This window comes from Neomonachus schauinslandi, chromosome 9 (assembly GCF_002201575.2).
Source record: "Neomonachus schauinslandi chromosome 9, ASM220157v2, whole genome shotgun sequence".
In the NCBI taxonomy this organism is placed as follows: Eukaryota; Metazoa; Chordata; class Mammalia; order Carnivora; family Phocidae; genus Neomonachus; species Neomonachus schauinslandi.
Genome location: NC_058411.1, coordinates 45,559,871 through 45,570,884, shown reverse-complemented (window position 1 = coordinate 45,570,884; position 11,014 = coordinate 45,559,871). Strand labels below are relative to the sequence as shown.

Below are 11,014 nucleotides of genomic sequence, written 5' to 3'. Positions count from 1 at the left end.
ATGAGGGTGTCCGTGCCGGGTCCGGCGGCCGGCCGCGAGCCCTCGACGCCCGGAGGCGGAGGCGCCGTCGCTGCCGCCTCAGGCGCCGCGGTGCCGGGCTCGGTGCAGTTGGCGCTGAGCATCCTGCACGCCCTGCTCTACGCCGCGCTCTTCGCCTTTGCCTACCTGCAGCTGTGGCGGCTGCTCCTGTACCGGGAGCGGCGGCTGAGTTACCAGAGCCTCTGCCTCTTCCTCTGTCTCCTGTGGGCAGCGCTCAGGACCACCCTCTTCTCCGCCGCCTTCTCGCTCAGCGGCTCCCTGCCCCTGCTCCGGCCGCCCGCTCACCTGCACTTCTTCCCCCACTGGCTGCTCTACTGCTTCCCCTCCTGTCTCCAGTTCTCCACGCTCTGTCTCCTCAACCTCTACCTGGCGGAGGTAAGGCGGGAGGACCGGCATGCGGGGCCGGGCGGGTGAGCGGGGCTGCAGCGATCAACTCGGGCTGAGGACTGGGCGGGGGGGAGGGGGGGCCGGGCAGTTCGAGGCGGACCCGAGAGCAGCTTGGGGAAACTGAGGCACGCCTGGAGTGTGCGCCACTGTGCTCGCCCTAAACTTAAGCGGCGGATAGACTCGGTTCCTGAGAGACTGGCGGGGTTGAGTGAGTGAGAGTGTGGGTTCTGACAACTTACAACAGGACCACCCTTTGTTCGGTGTTTTGGCCCTCCAAGGTAAGGTGTTGGTGGCACCAACAAAGTGGCATCGCAAGAAGTAGGAGCCCCGGTAGCTATGCCGAAGCTGGACTGTGTTGAGAGAGGTTGGATGCTGAGGTAGCAGCAGCTCTGCTGAAGCTGGACTGCTGCCAGCCATTACGTCACCAGGCAGAGCTGTTCCTCTGCTATTGTTGCTGCGTTTCTTTTATTAGAAGCTTATATTCCCTCCTGCATCTCCTTTCCTGTGGCTCAATAAGCCTCACACAAATTCCGTTCGATAGTTCCCCAGCAGGGTTAATGATCAATAACCAAAGCCGAGGGTCAATATAAAGACCTCCATAAAGCTCTTAATGTTTGCCCCACTTGCTCCAAGCTTTAGCTATTTATCCTACCTCCTACAGCCTAGTGATTTGGTTTTTTGGGTTTTTGGGGTTTTTTTTTTTTTTTTTTTTTTGGAGCTAATTAAGACAGAAAATACTAGCTTAACCTGTGACTATTGCAGAAACAAACCACTAAACTGTTTTTGCAATAACTTGCTTAATAGCTGGAACCTAATCACACCCCCTTTCTCTTTTATGGGGAATTGCTGGTTGGATTGCATTGTTCTGCAGCGCTTAGGTATTTGACCCATTTCAAACAGGTTTGAGAGTGTAAGGTTGTCAATCAAGTGTGTCAGCTAGTGGTATTTAAGCCACAGAATTTTGAGAATTGCCCAAAAACTCTCCCTTCCCCCTCCCCCCACCAAAAAAAAAAAAAGCTTGAGGAGGGGAGGAAACAAGGTGACATCATATGCTTAATACTGACTAATATAGAACAATATTGGTCTATGCAGGTAATCCTCTCAAAGGCTTTTGGAGGTGATGAGAATTAACATAGTTCTGAGCAAAAGTAAAAAAAACATTTGAGGCAGATTGTTTATATTTTCTGCGTAAATCAACTCTTCTCCCATAATAGATGGAAAGTAGAATGCATAATTTTAAAATTACAGTCATAACTTCAGCTTTTTACCACATTAAAAACAACAGTTGAAAATAAGTAACAAAACTAATTTAACTTGAATTCTTTTCTTTCCCCATCCTTTGGAAGTCCAAGCAATGCAAGACAAAACCCAAACAGTGAAAAGCAAAAATAAAAAAAAACATGGGCAATCATAAACCAGATAATCATGCCATAGTCATGTCACTTATTTGATGATGCTCTCATCTTCTAGTTGTTGTTAAAGCTGTCATAACACTTCGGTCCTTTATAGTTAAATTGATACATCGTATTCTTCCTGACACCATTTCTGATAGAATACCAGTGACCTCTCATTACTGAAGCTTAAATCTAGCTTCAGACATAATTTACCTGAAAGTGACTAGCAATCCTTAAGCCATGAGCATCAGATAATGTTTTTCCCCTATACATTTTGACTTATAAAATCATATTAATGATTCCCTGTGAAATAGTGGGCATTTCATAAAGTAGCTAAACACTCTTTTTTACTTTTTTTGGAGAAATAAGGTAATGCCATAAAGGGCATAAATCTTAAGGATACAGCTATGAAATTTTATGTATGCGTATACTCATGTTACCACCTGGATTAAGATAGACAGCATTTCTGGTGCCCCAGGTTATTCCCGTGTGCCCTCTCCCAGTCATACCTCTCACCTTGAGGTAGTCACAAAGTGGCTAAACACTATCACAATAGAAAAAGCATCTATAGTTAGGCTCAAAATTCTAAAAGTATGCTTCTACAGCATAAACTGCATGATATCTAGATTGGGTTTTCATACTTTTAATTGCTGATATTCCAAGGGAAGAATTTAAATGTCTAAAAGTCTTCCTGTTAAATGAATCTTTTGTGTGATGTAATTTTTCAAAAAGCAATAAAACTCAATAAACCTAGAAAACATTTGAAAAGAAGATAGACTAAAGCTTTTTCCTTTTGTAGTGGCTCCTAAAAAGAGTGTAGATTATCTATGCTTGTCTTTTTATAATCAAATTAACAATTTTAAAACACATAACTGTACTTAAAAGTACAAATTTTCAACTGTTTAAAGAGTGATATCTTGACCAGAAATCATTTCCCTATTATTAGAAAAAATCAGGAGGAATCTATATTTAAAAGAGTATTTGAATTCAAATTTTTATATCAATTCCAAGTAACTGGAAGTATACTTTCCGTTGATCGTTCTGAATTAATGAAACTTTTTCAGTGAGTTCTTGGTATTATAGAAGTATGGTAAGGAAAATCTATCTGGTGACAAAACTGACATTTGATTTTTTTTTTTTTCACTAAAAGGCCCTATATCTGTTTTGAATAGTTGCACTTCTTGATTACCAAATCACTCTGTCTTTACTATCTATCATTAAATACCAATTTCATTTTGCTTTTGGCCTCTTTAAAGCATTTGTTGCATACATTTCTTATGATTAAAAATATTCTAACTTTAAGGACTTAGTTACAAAAAACCATGGAGCAGAATAAAAACAAAGTTAGAAAAACAACCATTACTACTTTGAATGCATTTTGGTGGTTCTTCTAAAACTCATTAAGTTTTCAAAAAGTTAAGACTGCCTAAATCACTCTTTTGTTGACTACACTTGAGTGGAATTGAGATAAGGAGAAGTAGCCCTTCTGAAATAATTAGACTTTTCAACTTAATCTCCTGGAAGCAGATACTTGGGGCGGGGGGGGACCCACTGTACACTAATCTAAAAACACCTACTGAGCTTTTTTTGGCATGATCAATAGAACATGTACTTTACCAGAGAAAGGTTCACACTCCTGTACTTTTACCAGAGAAGACTTCAATCTTTAAAACAGATTATCTGATAAAACTGATGCTACCTACCACTGAAACAAGTAAAAGGACTTAAGATGAGAGTTGATAGTACACTGTCTTTGGAGTATTGTTATATATGCCAAAATCAATGAGTTCATCTTCAAGGCCCATATTGACATTTTTTCTTATAGTTCTGTAACATGAATGCCAGTTGTTTAATCAGGATAAATATGGTGACTTAATCACAATGCCAAAATACCACAATGCCAGCTAGGAAAATTAAATTCAGAATCTTAACTCTCACATTCATGGATGCTGTCGTTGTCCCTGACAATGAATATATTCTTCCAAGTGTTGATGATATGTCAATAATGTGTAGTTTAACTTACATGTACTTGGGTGTCATTATAATGTTCTGTGATTTCTCACAAAAGCATTTTCGCCACCTAACATGAAAACTCCTTAAGGATTAAGTTAATTTATTATATTTTTATCTCATAGCAACTAGAACAATGGTGAATATATTATTGAATGACATTCTTGAAAAGGCCAAAACTAGAAAATATTTAGCCATCTAAAATTTGAGGGTTAACTTGATTTTGATGAACATTTGAGGTAAATTATTTGTGTACTTTCTGGGATCTTTATATTTTCTGCCTAAAAGATTGCCTATTGGTATGAATCCTACGATTCTCTTAGATTATCATGATTTAATTAGATAAAAGTTTATTTTGATTACCACAGGTAAAGTATTACTAATGAAACCACTTGAATATATTCGAGTTTTGCTTAGCAATACTATTTTTACATCATGGCAAATGACCCATAGTAATTAGGTCTTTGCTAATTTGGCTTCAACAAATTCTATTAAATAGAAAAGTCTATAAAACAAGTAAGTTTCACATCAGGAGTCAGTTATTATTTGCTGGAAATAGTGATTTAGTTCAATGTTGGATTTTATAACCCTTGTCTTCACAAACCCCATGATATAGGTAGATACAAACAGGGTGTGATTTGTCCACAGTTATTGGGCTAATATGTATCAGATATAGGGCTACCATATAGCCAAAGGCTATAAAGTCTTATCAAGTGATCCATCCTTATGAACTTCCCTGGACACCATCAACGTGTTATTATTTAGTGCTTTACTATTTCATTTGCTTTCCCACTTTCCCCATTTCAAACCTTTCCTCTCACCAGCAGACTTTCTTTTCCCTTCATTCTCAGCATTTGACTCTCAGCTCCTAGTTTATGGAAGAAACCCGGGCCATCTGGCTGAACAGAGATTCAGAAAGTTGCCTTAAAATGCTGCAAAGAGTATTTAATCTTTTTCAATGAATGAGCTAGTAAGTGAGGAAATTCCTCAGAGGCAAGAAACCACACACACAAGAAAGAAGTGAATGCAGAATGATAAAGTACCCCACAGATATTTGTCTTGGGGTTAGGAGTGGTTATTAGCTGCTTCCTGCTGGCTTAAAGGCTGGATTTTAAATTTTATGTGTTGGAGGTCTGGGAAGGTGACACTGGAGGCAATACCTGTGGTGAAGTCTGATCAGAGACTTCATTCCCTCCAACTGAATCCCAGAATTCTCAAAGTGTATTTCTTCTGTGGATGGACTAGGAAAAATAAGCAGGTTCTCAAACGTTGATGATGGTCTTTGTGCCTATCTCTGCCTTGGTTTTGGGTGAAGGAGGCACATATTGGGGAAGAAAAGTCTTCCCTGGGAATGCATAACAAGTTTATTCTCACACAAGTTTGAAGCCTGAATTCACACCACTTCTGTGACCTTGGAGGAAAAAAATAAAGCCAACCTGAAAATGTAGTTTAATGGTATCCGGGCTTGGTAGTAACCTGAAGAACTTGGAAGGAGCAAATGCAAATCATTTGTTGAGGAGTATAATTTAAACCCAGAATCCTGACAGATAAAATTTCACAGGACATGAGCTCAAAATGAAAAATTCACTACAGAATCTACCTACAAAGATTAAAGATATTAGAATTATCAAATACATAATATAAAATATTTATGTGAATTAAGAAAGTGAACAGTATTGATATGATTTTAAAAAGTTAACTAGGCACATTTGGAAATAAATCGTTTTTAAATTTAAAAAAATTAAAAACTGAAATGAATGGTTAAACAACAGATTGAACAAAAAGAAATTAGTGGAGGTGCCTGGGTTGAGCATCCAACTCTTCGTTTTGGCTCAGGTCATGATCTCAGTGTCGTGGGATCAGGCTCCGCATTAGGCTCCATGCTCAGTGCAGAGTCTGCTTGGGATTCTCTCCCTTTCCCTCTCCCTCCCCCTCTGCTCCTCCCCCAACTTGTGTGCCATCTCTCTCTCTCTCTCTCTCTCAAATAAATAAAATCTTAAAAGAAATTAGTGAAGATCTGAGAATAAAATCACCCAGAATATAGCCCAGAAAATAAGAAATCGAAAATATGAACAAAGGATTAAGGGAGAATGAAAATAGAGTAAGCAGGTTCAATATATATCTAACTGGAATTTCAGAGAAATTGTTCAAAGGAATAATGACTTAGAGTTTGCCCAAATTTATGAAAGACACCAAGTTTCAGAGTAAGCCCCCAAAATTCAAGACAGGCTAAATGAAAATGAACACAGAGTAAAACTTCAAAATAACAAAGACAAAATATTTTTAAAACAAGTAGAATGGCTAAAATAAAAAACACAAACAAGTGTTGGTGAAGATGTGGAGAAAAAGGAACCCTCATGCACTATTGGTTGGAATGTAAACTGGTGCAGACACTGTAGGAAACAGTATAGAGGTTCCTCAAAAAATTAAAAATAGAACTGTCATAACCAGTAACTCCACCACTGGGTGTTTACCAAAAGAATACAAAAATACTAATTCAAAAAGATATATGCACTCCCATGTTTATTGTAGCATTATTTACAATAGCCAAGACATGGAAACAGCCCAAGTGTCCATCAATATGTGAATGGAGAAAGAAAATGTGGTGTATGTATACAATAGACTATTATTCAGCAAAAAAAAAAAAAAAAACAATGAAATCTTGTCATTTGCAACAACATGCATGGATCTAGACGGTATAATGCTAAGTGAAATAAGCTAGAAAAAGACAAATATCATATGATTTCACTCATACGAGGAATTTAAGAAACAAAACAAATGAACAAAGGAAGAAGAGAGGAAGACAAATCAAGAAACTGACTTAACTATAGAGAACAAACTAATGGTAACCAGAGGGGAAGTGCATGGGGGAATGGGTGAACTAGGTGAAGGGGATTAAGAGTACATTTATCATAATGAGTACTGAGTAACGTATAGAATTCCTGAACTGCTATATTGTACACCTGAACCTAATACTGTTTAACTATACTGGAATTAAACTAAATAAACATAATATCTATTAAAATTTTTTAAAACTACACGGAGTAGATATTACTAACAAAGGAAGAAAATTAAGAGTGTTGACATTTCATTAACAAAGAATTCAGAAGACAGTGAAACATCATCAGAATGCTGAGAAAAAGAAACCAGCAACATAAAATTCTACCCACAATGAAACTATCAACAATAAGGGTGAAGTTAGGAGGGACATCAGCAAGATGGTGCAGTAGGAAGCCATGGACCCTCCTTCCCCCTGCAAACAGCCAATTGAGCAACAATTCGCAGACAAATTCCCTTTGTGAGAAATCCAGAAACTAACTGAATGGCTTCTGCACCCCAGATGAAAATAAAACCACAATCACCAAAATGAGTAAGGAAACCAGTCCCTGACCCCAGTACAATACCTTATAACTGGGAAGAGACCTCCTAGCTTTCAGCTTCTTTCAGTAGAGGAGAGGTGTTTGTTCACTCATCCAGCAGCCTAACTTTTCCTGGGGGGGTCCCCAGGAAAGACTATCTTTCCAGTCTTGGAGTTCTAATGGGTCCAATACAGTCTAACCACCTAGGGGGAGAACAGAGACAGCAATTTGAACTAGTAAGCAATAGCTCCCCTCCCATATTTCAGCACAGACCAAGCAAACCAGAACTACAGCTTCCTACATTTCCCTGGGGAGAAAAAGAGTTGGTAGAGGCCCCCAGAATCTCTGGACAAGCTGATTAGTGAGGGCCGTCTTCTGTATAAGGACAGCCTGTGAACCCTCGGAAGAGGTGACTGTTTTGTTTGTTGCACAGACGCCAACACAGAAAATCAAGAAAAATGAATAATCAGGCAAAGATGTTCCAAATAAATCAGCAAGATACATTCAGAAATTCTAATGAAACAGCATTATATGATTTGCTTGACAGAGAATTCAAAATAACTGTCATAAAGATGCTAACCGAGGTCAAAAGAACAAAGCATGAACAATTTCAACAAAGCATGAGAATTCAAAAGAGAAAATATTTTAAAAGTACAAAAGGAACTCATGGAGCTGAAACAACAAAATCTGATGTGAAAAATTCATTTGAGGGGTTCATCATCAGACTAGATCAAATGGAAGAAAGGATCAATGAACTCAAAGACAAGTCATTGGAAATAATTTAGAAGAGCAAAAAGAAAATAGAATGAAGAGGGGCGCCTGGGTGGCTCAGATGGTTAAGCGTCTGCCTTCGGCTCAGGTTATGATCCCGGGGTCCTGGGATCGAGTCCCGCATCGGGCTCCCTGCTCCTTGGGAGCCTGCTTCTCCCTCTACCTCTCTCTCTCTCTCTGTCTGTCATGAATAAATAAATAAAATCTTTAAAAAAAAATAGAATGAAGAAGAATGAACAAAGCTAAAGAGACTTACGGTACACCATTAAACAGACCAATATGTGCATTGAGTCCCAGTTGGAGAAGAAAGGACCAGAAAGCTTATCTAAAGAAATAATGGCTGAAGACTTCCAAATCTGGGGTAAAAATGAACATCCAGATCCAAGAAGCCAAAAGAGCATTAAAAAAAAAGGAATCTAAAGAAATCCACACAAGACAAATTATAATCAAATTGTCAAAAGTCAAAATGATTTTAGAAAGCAGAGAGAAAAATAGAGACTTGTCACATGCAAGGGAATCTCTATAGGACTATAAGCAGATGTTTCAGCAGAAATCTTGCAGGCCAGAAAAAAGTGGGGTGATCTATTCAAAGTGCCAAAAGAAAAATACTACCAACCAAGAATAATATTTGTTTTGCAAAACTGTCCTTCAAAAATGGGAAAAATAATGACTTTTACAGATAAAAGCTGAAGGAGTTCATCACTACTAGACCTGCCTTACGAAAGATGCCAAAGAGAATTCTTCAAGTTAGAACAAAAGGATGCTAAAATGTAACACAATAGCATAAATATGAAACTCATTGGTAAAGATAAATATATAGACAAATACAGAATACTGTATTATTGCAATGGTAGTTATTAAATCATTTTAATTCCAGTATAAATGTTAAGAAAAGAGTATTAAAATAACAGTAAAATGTTAAAAGATACACAAAATAAATAGATACAAATTGTGACAACAAAAAATGTTAAGGGGGAGAAGTTAAAGTGTAGAGTTTCTGTATACAGTTGAACTCAAGTTATTATCAGCTTAAAATAAACTTATAACTATATTTTTTGTGTACTATAAGGTAACTACCCACACACAGGCACATATAAAAACCTATAGAAGTCGGGGCGACTGGGTGGCTCAGTCAGTTAAGTGCCTTCGGCTCAGGTCGTGATCCCAGGGTCCTGGGATCGAGCCCCACATCAGGCTCCCTGCTCCACGGGAAGCCTGCTTCTCTCTCTCCCACTCCCCCTGCTTGTGTTCCCTCTCTCGCTGTGTCTCTGTCAAATAAACAAATAAAATCTTTAAATAAATAAAAACCTATAGAAGTTATACAACAGGAAAAGGAATCAGAGCATATCAATACAAAAAAATCAACAAATCATAAAGGACAGCAAGTGATGAAAAGAACAAAGAATGACAAAACTAACAAAAATATCAACAAATGCCAAAAGTAAATCTTTCCTTACTAATAATTCTTTAATGTAAATGGATTATGGGCGCCTGGGTGGCACAGTCGATTAAGCATCTGACTCTTGATTTCAGCTCAGGTCATGAGATCGAGCCCTGCATTGGGCTTCATGCTCATCAAGAAGTCTGCTTGAGAGTCTCTCCCTTTCCCTCTGCTCCTCCCCCCATTCACACACACTGTCTCTCTCTCTCTAAAATAAATCTTTAAATAAATTTACATGGATTAAACTCCCCAATCAAATTGCTTAGAGTTGCTGAATGGATTGAAAAAAAAATAAAAGACCCAACCATATACTGTCTACAAAAAACTTGCTTTAGATTTAAGGATACACATAAACTGAAAGTGAAGGGATAGAAAAAGATACTCCAGGCAAATAGACCTTAAGTCAAAATCTGTCATAAGGGACAAAGAAAGACATTTTATAATGATAAAAGGGTCAAACCACCAGGAAGATAGAACAATTATATATGCACCCAACGTCAGAGTACCTAAACATAAAAGGCAATATTGACAGAACTGAAGGAAGAAATACACAGTAATACCATAATAGAGACTTCAATACCACATTTTTAATAATGGATAGAACATCCAGAAAGTGGGGCGCCTGGATGGCTCAGTTGGTTAAGCATCTGCTTTCAGCTCAGTTCATGATCCCAGGGTTCTGGGATTGAGCCCCGTGTGAGGCTCCCTGATCAGTGGGGAGCCTGCTTCTCCCTCCCCCCTCCCTGCCCCCCCCCCGCTTATACATGCTCTCTCTCTCTCAAATAAAATCTTAAAAAGAGAGAGAACATCCAGACAGATCAAAAAGGACACAAAGCACTTGAGTAAACTGTACACCAAATGGACCTAACAGACATATACAGAACATTTCACCCAATAACAGCAGAATACACACTTTTCTCAACCACATATGGATTTTTCTCCAGGGTATATGAGAATTTAAATCACAAAATAAGTCTTAGCAAATTTAACAGATTGAAGTCATACCAAGCATCGTTTCTGAACACAATGAAATGAAACAGAAATTAATAGCAGAAGTAAAACTGGAAAATTCACAGCTATGTGAAAATTAAATAACACACCCTTCAACAGCCTTTGGGTGAAAGAAGAAATTAAAAAAGGAAATTAGAGGGGTGCCTGGGTGGCTCAGTCAGTTAAGCGGCTGCCTTCAGCTCAGGTCATGATCCCAGGGTCCTGGGATCAAGCCCCACATCGGGCTCCTTCCTCAGCAGGGAGCCTGCTTCTCCCTCTCCCTCTGCCTGCCACTCCACCTGCTTGTGCTCTCCCTCTCTCTATCTCTATGAAATAAATAAATAAAATATTTTAAAAAAAAAAAGGAAAGTAGAAAATATCCTGTGACAAAGGAAAATACAACATACCAAAAATTATGTGAACAAAAGTAGTACTGAAAGGGAACTCTGTAGCTATAAATGCCTACATTAACAAAGAAGAAAGATCTTGGATAAACAGCCTAACCTTACACATCAAGGAGCTAGGAAAAAAAAAAAAAAACCTAAGCCCAAAGTTAGTAGAAGGAAGGAAATAACAATGACCAGAGTAGAAATAAATGAAATAGAGAATTTAAAAAAATGGAA

General features: G+C 38.4%; 1 protein-coding gene across 1 annotated transcript in view; it reads left to right on the top strand.

Moving 5' to 3' along the window:
- Positions 1-11,014, top strand: part of GPR137C (G protein-coupled receptor 137C) — a 59,249-nt gene continuing 48,235 nt past the window's right edge. Inside the window, exon 1 of the mRNA XM_021701499.1 lies at positions 1-414. Within this exon, the coding sequence (XP_021557174.1) occupies positions 1-414 (414 nt within the window). The remainder of the gene's footprint in view (positions 415-11,014) is intronic.